At 32.4% G+C, this 16,425-nt stretch overlaps 1 protein-coding gene across 11 annotated transcripts in view; it reads right to left on the minus strand.

The window, feature by feature from the left end:
* MPDZ (multiple PDZ domain crumbs cell polarity complex component) overlaps positions 1-16,425 on the minus strand; it is a 169,558-nt gene that overhangs the window by 110,621 nt on the left and 42,512 nt on the right. For all 11 annotated transcript variants that reach the window (XM_012769621.3, XM_012769617.3, XM_012769616.3 and 8 more), the window contains 3 exons: positions 2,576-2,785; positions 2,036-2,175; positions 513-726 (listed from right to left, as the gene is read on the minus strand). In XM_012769621.3, the coding sequence (XP_012625075.2) occupies positions 513-726; positions 2,036-2,175; positions 2,576-2,785 (564 nt within the window). The remainder of the gene's footprint in view (positions 1-512; positions 727-2,035; positions 2,176-2,575; positions 2,786-16,425) is intronic.

Below are 16,425 nucleotides of genomic sequence, written 5' to 3' on the forward strand. Positions count from 1 at the left end.
ATACATCATCATAATGATTGCATTTCACCAGTTAAAGATAGGCACTCATTTGTAAGATCTTTTGTAGAATATCTAAAAAAAGAAAAAGATCAAGGAAAAAAAGTCATATGTTAAGAATCTCTTCTGCATAATCCTGAAGGTAGTATTCCAAATTAGATAACTTATTAAAGTCACTGACAGCTAACTGTAATGATATAATTGTATAATTTATAAGGCAAAGTGAAGATTATATCTGTCTACAGATAAAGTCAACTTTGATAAAGTACTAATTTTTTTTTGAGGAATGCCATCAAATGAAAAACTGCACAAAGAAAAGTAAACGTTGTTTTAGAAGCTAGAAACTTAAGTATAATTAAATAAATGTTATATATTTATTTAAAAGAGATAAAAGAATACAAAGAGTAAAACTCAAGAAGTACATAGAACCTACAGGAATTAGAAACCTCGACTTAACCAAAAAGAATTACTAATAGAAAAATATTCTGTTCCTTTTGAAACTTTTAGGTACTCACCGGATTAGAGTGAGCTGAAATTGTGCTGGCTGCAGATGGAGAACGAGAAACTATGGGGCTGATGAGCTGAGGCAATGAGCCTCTGGCAATAATGAGCTGGACAGTGTCTTTGGCTTTCTGCAGGATGCTGATAGCCTGTTGATGTGTAATTGTCTGATCAAGTGCCTGTCCATTGATAGCAAGGATCTGATCAGTTTCCTTTAATCTTCCATCTCTATCAAGGATGAAAAATGGGGTAAAAGACTTCTGATAGCTCTCAAGGAAATGATAGTTTCTTTGGCATATATGTTCCAATTATTTTAATCCTTCCTCTTTTTTTTTTTTTTTTTGAAACAGAGGCCCACTCTGTTGCCCAAGCTAGAGTGCAGTGGTGTCATTATAGTTCACTACAACCTAAAATTCCTGAGCTCAAGCGATCCTTCTGCCTCAGCCTCTGGAGAAGCTGGGGCGACAGGTGTGTTCCACCATGCCTAGCTAATTTTTCTATCTTTAGTAGAAATGGGGTCTTCCTGTTGTTCAGGCTGGTTTCAAACTCCCAAACTCAAGCAATCCTTTCCCTTCACCTCCCAAAGTACTAGGATTACAGATGTGAGCTGCTGTACCAGGCCTTAATCCTATTTTTAATTGTCATACTTTTTATACTTTTTCCTGGAGTTCTACTCTTTAAAACATATGCTTTGTCTCCAGGTGATCAACTCTCTTAAGGTAATTCCACTGCTACCTCTAATCAACCCCTCACATTTAAAAGTACTCTTTTTTTCAGCTACCTAATCAACCTATACATTTTAACTTGGATATTCCTATCTTTTAAAACTGAAAGGGTATATGCCTATAGAGTTCTATAGAGTGGGGCCTCTGTATCTGTGGGTTCCAGAACCATAGATTCAACTAAGTGCACATTGAATATATTAAAAAAAAAAAATTAAAAATAACAATAATAAAAAATAATATAAATAGAAAACAATACAGAATAACAACTACTTACATAGCATTTACATTGTATTTGGTACTATAAGTAATTTAAAGATGATTTAAGGTATACAGGAAGATATGCACAGGTTATATGCAAATACTACACAATTTTGTATAATGGACTTGAGCATCCACAGATTTTGGTATCTGCAGGGGTCCTGGGACCAATCCCTCACAGATACTGAGGGGCAAGTATATTTAATTGTTACTTTGAGTATATTAATAAAATATAGCTTAAATTACCTTGGGTCATTTTTAATACAGTAATTTTTTAAATCTAATCAAAAAGAGCCCAGAAATGATGTTCTACTCCAATTTTTCTTTCCTTACTAAAATTTAATTAAGTTATGACTATATTGAAAGCTATTTTCATTTCAAAGTATTTGCTTTTTTATCACAGCAATGTTAATGACTTCTAAAAACTGGTCAATAACAGATTATGTTCAGTTTTTTTGTTTGTTTCTATCCATTATTGTTTTTGTGAATTCCTCTATAGTGATCTAAACCTTCAGAATGTGGTATCAAAAACAAAGATGGTGTAACAGTCTCACCTGTGAGCCACACTGCCCTCTTGTATCTCTTGTACAAATATTCCGAGCTCTCCCCTGTTTTCACTCCTTAGTCCCACAACACTAAACCCAAGGCCTCCACATGGAGGTTTGAGGAGCTCAAAAACTTCTACATGGCGACCCTGTTCAGGAAACAAAGCAAGAAATAAAAGTAAAAGTCAACCAATGCAGTGACAGTCATCTTAATAGTGGTATTATATATATATATTTTTTTTAAAGAGGAAATTGAAAAGAATTTTCCAAAGATAATTTTTAGCATTCATGGCATAGAATGGGAAACTTTATTTATCCTGAATAATATTTCTAGAATATAACACATAATACTCAATTTAAATTGTGATATTAAAAAAAATGTAACCTAAAAATCTGAGGCATCTAAACTCTTACAAAATTGACTTCTTTCTGAATGCAATTTTTTCAGATGTTATAAATGTCACTATATTCTTCAAATTATTCAGGACTTGATCACATTCTTAAGATATTATAGATGTTACCATAACTGACAGGAAGAAATGTTCTTACCTGAGCCATATTTTTGATCAGCTGATCAAATTCATCACAAGCAGATTTCCCATTGATGTGGGGAGTACCAGGTCCTGTAAGTGCTTCCAGATTCCCATTATTTGATGATAACAAAAATGATTCATTTTGCAGAGTAGGAATTACAGCTGGGCTGAGATGAGGAATGTGAGCATATTCAATATTTGAAGTTGTTGAAGTTGCAATGTTTACCTGAGAGTTATGCAGAGATTATTAATAATTTTGACATTCCATAAACTATTTCATAAAAAACATCATAAGAAGGGTAATGATGAAGTACACATGAAATTTCAAATGTCCATACCCTTTGATCTAACAATCCTATTTCAAGAAATTTACTTCAAGGTGAAAAATTAGAATAATACATAAAGATGTCTGTACAAGAATGTTCAATGGTAGTGCTATTTATTACATGGAAAAATAGTAAAACCACCTCTCCTGTTCAAATTCAGGGTGCTTATTAAAGCACATACATAAATATTTACATCTATAAGCACACTTTTTTGTCCCAAGCTCCTAGGAAGTAACCTCTATACTCTCGGAATTTCCCAAGTGATGGGGTATCTTTGTTATTCCGGGTGGGCCACAAACCCTGAGTCTAAGTTCAATCATGTGGGCAATCAATCATAAACACACCTATGAAATAACACCCTAATAAAAATTTTGAACACCAAACTCAGGTGATCTTCCTGGATTTGCAATACTGTCCAGCTGTCACATACATGTTTCAGTCAAGAATGGACCACATGTGATGGTGGTTCCATAGGATTATTAGGAAGGTAAAAAATTCCTATCACCTAGTAACATCATAGCTATAACATCATAGTGCAAACATTACTTACGTGTTTGTGGTGATACTGGTATAAATAAACCTACTGTGCTAACTTTTTCTCATTGCTTTAGAGTATACTGTTTCCACTTATTAAAAAAAAAAATCTAACTATAAAACAGCCTCAGGTCCTTCAGGAGGTATTACAGAAGGCGGCATTGCTATCATAGATGGTGACAGCTCTGTCTGCTACCACCTATGAAGATCTTCCAGTGGAACAAGAGGTAGAGGTGGACCTCTATACTAACCCTGTATAGGTCTAGTCTATTGTGTGTATTTGTGTCTTGATTTTTAGCAAAAAATTTTAAAAAGTGAAAGAAAAAATAAATAATTTTAAGATAAGAAAACAATTATAGAATATGGATATAAAAAAGAAAATATTTTTGTACAGCTATACAATGTGTTTGTGTTTTAAGATAAATACTATTATAAGAGTCAAAAGTTTAAAAAAAACTAAAACATTTAAAAAGTAAAAAAATTACAATAAACTGAAGAAATATTTTTTTAAAAATTTAGTGCAGCCTAAGTGTACAGTGTTTATAAAGTCTACAGTGATGTACAGTAATGTTCTAGGCCTTCACATTCACTTACAACTCACTGATTCACCCAGAGCAACTTGTAGTCCTACAAGCTCCATTCATGGTAAGTGTGTCTTATACAGTTACACCATTTGTTATCTTTTATGCTGTATTTTTACTGTACCTTTTCAATATTTAGATATGTTTAGATGCAAATACTTGTATTACAAGTGCCAACAGTATTCAGTACAGTAACGCGTGGCGTTGTAACATAGAAAAAATAGGCCATACCATATAGCCTAGGTGTGTAGTAGGCTACACCATCTAGGTTTATGTAAGTACAATCTATGAGGTTCACACAATGGCAAAATGCCTAAAGGTACATTTCTCAGAATGTATCCCAGTCATTAAACAGTGCGTGACAGTATTCCATGCATTATGTCACATAGAGATTCTGGGAGGGTAACACTTCCCCAGTAAAATGGAAGCTTCAAGTTTAGAACCACCCCATATTCTGTACTATGCATCACTTCCTTTGGCTATCTTTAACTATGTCCTTTCCCTATCTATAATAGACCATAACCCTCAGTATAATAGATTTTAGTGAATTCTCTAAGACATTATAATGAATTATGGGACCAGAGGGTGGTTTGGGGGAACTGTCAAAACTTGCAGTTGGTGTTAGAAGTGAGGGTGGTCTTGTGTGTACTTTACCCTTTAACTTTGTAGCTGGATCTTACTTTCTTGCAGTTGGTGTCAGAACTGTTAGGCAGAGTTAGCAGTCTGAAAGACTGTGCCCTCAAACTTTTTGCAGCCTGGCTAACTATAGGTACAATGACATAACTAACAAAAATGAAAAAGATCATTCCATTTTTGGAAAAGATTCTATAATGATTTGTGTGTGCCTGTTAATAAAGAGGTTCAAGTTAAATCTAAATAATAGATAAAATAGTACATTCAATCCTAATTTCATATTTCTCTCAGGTGTCCAGAATGTCTTTTTATCTGTAATTATTGATCAGAAAGATTATATCAATGATGTTTTTGGATCACTCTCTAACCTTATCTCCTAGCACTCTATCCCTCACCCACTTTGTTCCAGCTATACTCACCTCTTTACTGTTCTTCAAACTGCCAAACTGCTCGCTTTACCAGCCAGGTACATCTTTACCCCAGTGTCCACATGCATACTTCTTTATTTCATTCAGGCATGCTCAACCTCACCTCAAAGCAGCCCTCTTTGGCAACCTTGCCCAAGACAGCAGCCCACCCTTAGGTTCCATGAGCTTGCCCTGCCCTATTTTTCTTCGTGGCACTTGTCACCACCTGACATACACCCTGCTGTCATGGAGCTTAGCATCCCAGTCAATGGAAACACATTAGAATGTAAAATTCTCTAGTGGAGGAAACTATTTTATTTTCTTCTGTCCTCATTCTTTAGAACAGTGCCTTGCACGAAGTTGGCCTTCAATACACATTTGAATAATAAACGTTTATCTATTTTTTAAAAAACTTACTCTGCTCCAATCTCCCAGACAACCCTCCAAGTACCATTATCTCAATTTTACAACTGACAAAACTACACAAAGTCACACACCTAGATAGTTTATGACCTAGGCTTTTTTCCTCATGGTGTTCCCATCATCTTTGTATTATACACAAAACACAAAGTCATTTGAGATATCATTTCTGAAAATAAGACGTTAGGTAAACAGCATTCATTGACCAAAGCTATCAATGTGTCTCCAATCCATACATAAGAGTTTTTTATGCATCCTTAGAAATACAACAGAAAAGTCATTAAGTTACCAATAACTCAACCATTATACTGGCTATCTATAATTATGGATAAAAAAGAGATCACTGTGTTAAGAGAAAACTTTTGGGAATCCTTTCAAATGCTTATTTTAAAATCTACAGCAGGCATGATCAATTATTATTTTTTTCAAAAGCAAGCATTTATGCCAAGACTGATTTTTTTTATCCTCAGCCATGGCAACTTCAGTAAAGTCTGCCAGAGAAGATACATTGCTCAGGTTGAAGCAGATGGCATAATGATATGTGTGACAGGCTGAGGATCCCACATACCAGGACCTAAGGGCTATGGTATGCTTGCATAGGAAAAAATATTTGGACTTCTGCTAAGGTAAGCCAATGAATAAATCACATTCCAAGAATAGAGAGTCTATCATGAGGAAATTCATGGTAAAGTAGAAACTCTGATATTATGAATTACATGTGAAGGCATTCCAAGAGTAAAGTAGGAGCAGAACAGGTATAATCTTGCAATATGAGAATTGTATTAAAGTATTTAATATCAATTGTCTTCTAATTTGTTAAAGGTTTGACAAATGTCAATCACATTCCCCTTTACTTTCCCCTGCTCATGAGGTCTATGGAAGGTTACAGAGATAATAAATTTTAAAACTATAATTATACCATCATATGAAAGTATTGTTTTTAAATCTGCAAATTTACAATCATAAGAAAAAGCACAAAGATATCTTTTGATTCTACTATAATTGTTTATTAAAATGGCTTTCTGAACTGTAATCTCTTTGACCAACTGTAATGATTCTTATTTGCCTTGATAGGTGTGTTCATAGCAGACACTCTATAAATGTTTAATGATTTCCATCCTTGGCTTATAGAATATAAAATAAATAGAAGAAAACACAAACATCTAATAATTTTTATATACAGATAAACAATCTGTATAATTTATGGAAGTTGCTAGTAAATGAGCAAGAGTCACCAAATAATTATCTGTTCTCTGTTTAACTTCTGGCTGAGTATTTCAGTTTAAAAAGGGCTTTTATGTGCTTAGTAAATAAATATATATTAATTTATGGATTTTAATTAGTGTCATTACCTAATACATAACCTAAATAAAGATTATGCAAATTATTCAATTAAAAAGTTTGCAAATGATTTGTGAAAGGGCAGGCTAAAACATCCTTCAGTATTTAAAAGTATAGGCGAGGCCCTTTTACAAGATGCAGTTAGAACTAGTAATTGGCTCAGATACTCCAAAAAGTCAGATAAAGCAGATATCATAACAAAGGAAAAATATATAACTTAAGCATTTTATTTTAACTTAAAATGTATGTGTATTCATTCCTAAATATCTTGATATATGGATAAGGTCTTCTTCATGAATAAAAGCCCCCAATCTGGGAAGTCCCTACCTTCTTTGTTGCATAAACCACACTCATATAATGTGGTATTATGTTATACGTCAGTCACTTTAAGATAAAGCAAGAATTTAGACACTTGAGAGACAATTTCATTGAAGAATTCTTCTAGATTGTTATAAGACTTTTCCCCAATGTTTTATAGTTTGATCAAACATAATTAACGATTTCACCAACTGTTCTATCAATTCATCTATATAGTCTTTCAAAACAATTTAAATAGGTATTCATATTTAAAAAACTGTTATAAATTTTTATACAATAAAGTCACGCAATTATAAAATAAGTATTAACTGGCATAAATAGCTTTAAAAATGATTTTTTGACAAATGCATACTTATCTGGTATGAGCTAGAGAAGGACCCAAACTAGAGAGCATCTGAACAGACAAGTGGTTAGTGCCCTTGGCATCAGCCAACATGCCTTACAGGAGAAACTGACAGTATCTTCTTACCTAGCAAATTACCCATTTGTAGATCTGCTAAGAGAGCCGCTTCTATAATAACAGTCCAAGAAAACAAAATTTCTCTTTGATTCTGCGTACAATTAAGCTCACCCCTTGGGAAAAGCTGTATCAGAGTAATCTTTCCACTGAGGACAATTAGAAAATGTGTGTAGGAACTGTTAAAAAAAAAAAAATTTAAAGATATCAAAAAGAAACCAACACTTCTGCCATATTCCACTCATGAGAAGCAAAGTAGTAAGTCTGGCCCACAGCAGAGGAGAAGGGATTACACAAAAGCGTGAATATCGGAAGGCATCTTAGAGGCTGACTACCACAGCATAGCACAGTGAAACAGCTGAAAGCCAAAAAAGGAAGAAAATCTTAAAAGCCACTAGAGCAAAAAGACATCTTATCTTCAACGAAGAATAAGACCAATAGCTAACTTCTCAAGAAAAACAACGCAATTCAGAAGTTAACAGAATAATTAAAAAACAAAAACTAAAAATAAATACTTGACAACGTAGACTTTCACAACACACACATAAATACAAATACACAAGCATAGACATGCATACACGCACACATACACACAGTTATCTCAGATTTGCACAAAGAAAATTCCAAAGTAAATTCTTAGAAAGAAAATGATCTCAGATAGAAGAACCCTACTGCTGAAAAGACTGAAGAGTATAAAAAGGGTTTAAAAATGTAAATCATTAGGAATTCCTTAAAACAGTAAAAACATCTAAACTTGTGGGCATTAAAAAGATGTGAAATTAAAATACATATAATTATGTGAAAGGTAGGAGTGGAGTAAGCACAGTAAGTGTTTTAAGTCCCTTGCAATTTACAGAAGTGACAAAAGTACTAATTAAAGTAGAATCAAATAATCCAATGATACATATAACTTACAAAACACTCATATCTATTAATAGAATACATTAAAAAACTCAAAACTCAATAGTTAAAAAATTCAATTAGGAAATAAGCAAAAAAAAAACACAAAGAGATACTTCATGAAATAAGATAGGGGGATAGCAAATAAACACATAAAAGATGCTTGGCATCATTAGCCATTAAAGAAATGCATATTAAAATCACAAAGAAATATTACTATATACCTGTCAGAATGGTGAGGATGAGGAGAAACTAGATTGCTCATACACTGCTGGTGAGAATATAAAATGATACAGCCCTACTAAAAAATAATTTGGCAGTTTCTGAACAACATACATTTACCAAGCAACCCAAAAATTGCACTCCTGGGTATTTATTGTAGAGGAAGAAAAACCTATGTCCACACAAAAATCTGTACACAATGGTTCACAGCAGCTTTATCTATAATAGTGAAAAAATAGAAACAAAGAAAATGCCCCTCAATAGTAGGTACATCCATATACTACCCCGCAATAAATAGGAAAATAATGTTAATATACACAAAATGGATAGACGACAGGAGCATTATTCTGAGTGAAGAAAAGACAATCTCAAAAGGCCACATGTATTATAATTCTATTCCTTTAACATTCTTAAGATGACAGAATTATAGAGATGGAGAACATATTTTAGGCGTCCTCAAACTACGGCCCTCGGGCCACATGCAGGTGTTTTTGCCCATTTGCTTTTTTACTTCAAAATAAAATATGTGCAGTGTGCATAGAATTTGTTCATAGTTTTTTTTAAACTATACTCCGGCCCTCTAATGGTCTGAGGGACAGTGAACTGGCCACCTGTTTAAAAAGCTTGAGGACCCCTGGATTAAAGGATGCTAAGACTTATGGATGTAGGGAGAGGGTAGGGTAATTACTATAAAGGGACAGAATAAGGGAATATCTCTGTGGTGATAAAATAGATCTGATCTTGATAGTGGTGACAGCTATTCTATAGAAGTAAGAAAAATGACACAAATTGAAAAATTTATACATATTGTACCAATGTGAGTTTCCTAGTTTTGATATTTTATTATAACTATTAATATACAACCACTGGGAAAAATTTGGTGAATTATATATAGGACTTCACTACACTATACCTAAAAATTCCTATGCATCTGTAAGTATTTCAAAATAAAATTTCTTTAAATGTTGACTCAAGTAAATAAAGGATATATGACATATAAGGAGCTCTGACAACTCAATAGGAAAAAATCAAATAATCTCATTAAAAAGTGGGTAAAGTATCTGAATAGACATCTCTCGAAGATACACAAATGCCCAGCAGATATATATTAGAAAATACTCAACATCACTAGTTCATCAGAGAAATGCAAATCAAAACTACAATGAGGCCAGGCGCAGTGGCTCATTCCTGTAATCCTAGCACTCTGGGAGGCCTAGGCCCGCGGATCACTCAAGGTCAGAAGTTCGAAACTAGCCTGTGCAAGAGTGAGACCCTGTCTCTACTATAAATAGAAACAAATTAATTGGGTAACTAAAAATATATAGAAAAAATTAGGCAGGCATGGTGGCACATGCCTGTAGTCCCAGCTACTTGGGAGGCTGAGTCAGGAGAATCACTTGAGCCCAGGAGTTTAAGGTTGCTATGAGCTAGGCTGATGCCATGGCACTCTAGCCCAAGCAACATAGTGAAACTCTGTCTCCAAAAAAAAAAAAAAGAACTACAATGAGATTTCATCTCATCTCAGTTAAAATAGCTTTCATCAAAAAGTCAGATAATAATGAATGTTGAAAGAATATGGAGAAAGGGGAACCCTCATACACTGTTGGTGATAATGTAATTAGCACCAATACATGTAATAATGTAATTAGTACAACCACTGTGGAGAATAGTATGGAGGTTTCTCAAAAACACTAAAAACAGAACAACCATATTACCCAGCAATCCCACTGCTAGATAAATATCCAAAGGAGGGGAAATCATTATATCGAAAAAATTTCTGAATTCCCATGTTTATCACAGTACTATTCACAATAGGCTAGATCTGGAATCATCCTAATTGTCCAATGATGGATGAATGGATAAAGAAATTGTGGTACATATACACAAAGGAATATTATACAGCCACAAAAAGAATGAAATCCTGCCATTTGCAACATGGATGGAACTAGAGAGCATTATATTAAATGAAATAAGTCAAGTACAGAAAGATAAATTGCACATGTTCTCATTCATATGTGGGAGCTAAGTATTAAAAACAATTGAGCTCATGGAGACAGAGAATAGAATGATGGTTACCAGAGCCTGGGAGGGGAGGCGGAGACGGGAGGGGGAGGATAAAGTGGGGATGGTTAATGGGCACAAAAATATAGTTAGATAGTTAGACAGAATGAACAATATTTGATAGCCCAAAAACGTTACTATAATCAACAATAAGTTAGGGTATACTTTAAAATAACTAAAAGGATCGAATCAGAATTTTCCTAAAACAAAGAAACGACAAATGCCCAAGGTGATAGATACCCCAATTACCCTGATTTGATTAATTCACATTGTATATCTATATCAAAACATCATCACATGTACGCTATAAAGATATACAACTATTACATAGCTATAATAATTAAAAATGCTTTTAAATTTTAAAAAAGGATACATGCTATAATCTTTAGGGTAACTACTAAAATAATAATAAAATACAGTGTAAATAGCATGCTAACAAAAGAAGAAAATGAAGTAAAAATATTTAATATGGGCTGGGTGCAGTGGCTCATGCCTGTTATCCTAGGACTCTAGGAGGCCAAGGTAGGAGGATCACTTGAGGTCAGGAGTTCAACAACAGCCTGAGCAAGACAGAGACCCATCTCTACTAAAAACAGAAAAAATTAGCCAGGTGTGGTGGCATGTGCTTGTAGTCCCAGCCACTCAGGAGGCTGAGGCAGGAGGATTGCTCAAGCTCTGGAGTTTGAGGTTGCCGTCAGCTAAGCTAATGACACACCACTCTAGCCCAGGCAACAGAGCGAGACTATCTCAAAAAAATTTTTTTCTTTAATATAAATGAAGACAAAAAATGAATAAGCAAGACAAAAAGAAAAGCAAAGCGTGGCAAATTTAAACCCACATTTATCAATGATCACATTAAATATAAAGTGGTTAAATAAAGACTAAATGTATTAGACTGCATAACAAACAAAAATCAAATACATGCTGTTCACCTGAGATTCAAATTAAAGCAAACATAAAATTTAAAAGATGAAAAAAAAAAGGTTCACCTTTCATACATTAACCAAAAGAAACCTGGTGCAGCTCAAGTAATATCAGACAAGTGGACTTTAAGACTAGAATCATTCCTAGAGATAAAGAGGGACAATTCACAAAGAATCAATTCAGTAGAAAGATTAAACTATTTTAGTAATCTAAAAACATAACCTCAAAACATGTAGGACAAAACGACTCAGAACACCAAATGAGAAACAAATTCACAATCATAACTAGAGATTATAACATAAACCTTTCTTGGTAACTGATAGGAAAATAGAACAAGAAATCAATAAAGATATAAAAGATCTGAACAACATTCCAAATAAAGTTGACTTAATTGAATTTTATAGATTGAACTCAACAACTGCTGAATACACATCAAGAACACAAGAGATTTATTTAATTATTTATTTATTTAGTCTAATTTATTTAGTCTAATTTATTTAATTAGACTATAGGCCTAGTGAAATGAGCTCAAAAAACTCTCAAAGAACTGATATACAAAGGATGTTCTCTGAGTACAGTGGAAATGAGTTAGAAACCAAAAACAGAAAGATAGTAAGAAAAGTCAAAAATGTTGGTCAACTAAACATTTCTAAATAAATTATGAGTCAAAGAATAAAAATAACAACAAATCTTGAACTGAATGCTAATTAAGATAAAATGCATTAAGTGTAGAATGCAGCTAAAGAAATACTTAGAAAGAAATTTATAGACAGATATATTAGGAAAATAAAAATTACATATTAAATGTCAATGAGCTGAGCATCCATACAAAAAAGCTAAAATAAAACATAAACCAAACTCAAAAAATAAAGAAAATAACAGAGTAAAAATCAACATCACAATAAAGAAATTCAACATAGCAAAACAACATAATAAAGAAATTCAACAAAGTTAAAAACTACTGATCTTTGAATAATAAAAGGTTAATAAAACCGATAAAACCCTAGCAATACTGATCAAAAGAAGAAAATTAAACAAACATAAATTTCTAATTCTAGGAATGAAAAAAGGAAGATAATTAGACTCTGAAGGTATGTAATAAACTTTATGCCAAAAATGTCTAAACAATTATATGAAATAAACAAATTTACCAAAATGTCCATAGTTTTGTATTTATCAATGAAACTGAATCCACTAATAAAAATCTATTGCCACACACACTATAAAACAAAATGAACACAGGTGTAGATAGTTTCACTAGTAAAATTCTTCCAATTTTTTTTTGTTTTGCAATTAACATCAGTTTTATAAAAGCTCTTTTAGTGACAAGAAAAAGAGGGAACTATACTCTTTGTTTGAGGTCAGCACAACCTTGATTGCAAACTCCAACAAGGTCATTAGCAGACAGAAAAGTTATGTAACATAAATATATAAGAGAAAAATACTAAGCAAGAATGTTAACACACTAAATTCAAAGATATTTAAAGGGGAAAATTATTATGACCAAGTCAGGCATTCCAGAATACAAGGTTGAAGTAACATTTGAAAATTGTTGAGCTTAATTTACCACATTCACAGAATAAAGAAGAGAAAAATAGGATCAGCTAAAATGATGGCCGGAAAAAAGTGGATAAAATCCATACTCTTTCTATTTAAAGTTTGTATGCAGTACAATAAGGCAAGAAAAAGAAATAAAAAGCATAAAGACTAGAAATGAAGAAACAAAAATTAAACATTTGCAGACCACATAGCACTGAAAACCCAAATGAATCTATAAATGAACTCTTAGCATTAATAAGTGCATTTAGGAAGATTGGTGAACATAAAATAAATATTAAAAATCAACTATATTTCCTAGTAAAAACAATTAGAAATTAAAACCTTAAAGAAAAGATACCATTTAAAATATGATAATTTTTTTTAATTGGAACACAATATGGAATTTAGAAACAGACCCACACATATTTAATCACTTGATTTACAATTACAGTATTAATGTTAAGGGAGAAAAGATGATCCTGGCAATAAGTGGTTCTGTGTCAAATGGATATTCAAATGGAAAATTATAAACACACACAAGCACATATATACTTTATTTCTACTTGATACCATATCCAAACTTTAGAAGGCAAAACAACAAAGCTTCTGAAAGAAAAATCTCTATTCTTGGAATAGTCAAGGATTTCTTAAGTAGGGCAAAAAAAAAAGCAATACTAATAGAGAAAGAATTTGAGAAATTGAACTTTATTAAAATAAAAAAAACTTCTGGTCACTAAAAGATACACTGTAGAGAGTAAAAAGGTAAAACACAAAGCGGGAGAAAACAGTTACAAGATAAATGTCTAACAAAGAATTTGTGTTCAAAATATATTAGAAAAACTCTTGTAAATCAGTAAGAAAAAGGCTGACAAATCAACAGAAAAATGGAAAAAAACTTAAGAACATCACAAAGGAGGATATCCATATTGACCAATAAGCACATAAGGTGTTCAGTATCGTTAGTCTCCAGGAAAATGCAAATTAAAACAATAATATGACACTACAACATACGCCCCAGAGTGGCTAAAATTGGAAAAAATAAATTTAAAGCTGGTAGTACAAAATGTAGGCAATGATGTGGAGCAACAAGAACTTTCACACGCTATACATAGCAAGAGCGTTAGACCTACAGTCACTTTAGAAAACAGTTTGGCAGAATCTACAAAAACTGAATATATAATTTAGAACCCAAAAATTTCACTCTTAAGAGAAATACATACTTGCAAACATGAAAAGATAAGTACTAGAATTAAAAGAATGTTCACAGCAGATTTATTCACAACAGCCAAAAACTGCAACCAACAGAAGAAAGGACAAATATATTCTAATATATTAATACAATAGAAAATGAAAAAGAACTACAGCTACATACAGCAACATGAATGGCTCTCACAAACACAACATAAAAGACAAAGAAGTCACACACAAAGCATATATACTCAGACTTCATTTATATAAAGATAAAAGTCAAAAAGATGATTAGATAAAAGTCAAAACAATGATTTCGTGGCCAGTAAATTAAGATTTACTGAGAGGTGGCACAACAGAGTATTATGGAGTGCTGATAATTTCCTATATCTTGATTTAGGTGAGAGTTACATGTTTATATTTATTTCGTATAAAATTCTTGAGCTATATAATTTTTACCTTTACTGTATGTTATTTCTCAATTTTTTAAAGTTTGCAAAATAAAACCTATAATTAGAGTATAGTACTTGGGGCATTCCAATGAATGACATAAAAACACACTCTCTTAAAGCAAGCGGTAGCAACAGTCTCTATATATCAAGGTAAACCTTCTCTGTCCACAACTCTGAATTTAAAGTTCAATGACCAGGTATTCACCTTAAAGTGAAGGAGAATATACAAACAAAATATTATACAAACAAAAATACATTTGAAGATGAAGCTTAGTCATTACTGTGATGGATAACCCTCCACAGGCATGATATGGATTCCACTGATTAATTCACATTCCCAGAATGAATCCTTTAATAAGTGCTCAAGTAAAGATGAATCATCAGCAAATGTGTTTTAACTACTGTAGCACATTTGAATTTTTCTTCCTCAAAGATTAAGAAATTTTTAAAACTTAATCATTTAATTGCATACCCATATGTTATATTTCAAACAAAACTATTTTGACCCAACCTGGTACAAGGTTGATCTAATTATAATTTAAAAATTATAAATTGTTTATATCTTTTTTCAATAATAAAATCTACCCCGTAAAATAAATGTCATTCAAAAAATACTTGAAGAGATCAATGACTTAAATATTTTGACCATATCAATATGATATAATACACTTAAGTTTAACCCAAAGGAATATTTTCAAATATGTACATTCATTTAACTAAACCTACTATAAAATATTGAAATATCAACTTCTTATGTTTCATCTATAACTTCTGGGTTGTTAACTGAAAAGAAGTTTAAAATTATTAACTCTATTTTAATGGTTGGCATCAATCTTTCTAGAAATACTGGCATAACTTTCTACAAAAATGATTGGTTAGGATAAAACTTAATCTCCTAAAGCATTTTTTCCTAGATTATCACAATCTGTTTTGTGGTCCTCTTATTTTGATTTATTTTGAACATACTTTATAGAAGTAAGAATAAAATAACCCAATTGCTTACTTATATTTGATGAATACTATATTTCTATCATTTAAAAGCTAAAATATGTTATCTTAAATTAACAAGAAAAAATGACCACTGCTTTTGGAACCCAAGTTTTGGCAGATTTTGAACAAATTTATAAACATATATTGCTAGTTCAATCTCCCATTTTTTTGTTTATTTGTTACTGCTTAACATAATGAGAAATAAGAAATAAGGCACTCTCCAGGGAATTTGCCATAACAGGTGCACCTCTTAGAAATGCAGACTTTTTTTTTTTATTTAATCTGCACCCTGTCTTTTCTTCTTGCAGAGCAAGAAATGTGCTTATTTTCTTGTGAATTTACAAAAATGCTTGTAAAATACTCTCTGGAACTGATCCCAAATATGAAATGCAAAGATGGGTGGGATGTTGAGAATATTAAATGAAAGGCAGCACCTAAAATGGTAGCAATCACAGGAAAATTTTTTATACAAAATAGGACTCCATTTCAAGTTTGGAGCCTAGAGAGGCCTCCTTTTCCATAAATCTTTCAGTGAAATACTGATTAGAGCACAACTCTGATGCATTATTGAAC

This window comes from Microcebus murinus, chromosome 12, assembly GCF_040939455.1.
Source record: "Microcebus murinus isolate Inina chromosome 12, M.murinus_Inina_mat1.0, whole genome shotgun sequence".
In the NCBI taxonomy this organism is placed as follows: Eukaryota; Metazoa; Chordata; class Mammalia; order Primates; family Cheirogaleidae; genus Microcebus; species Microcebus murinus.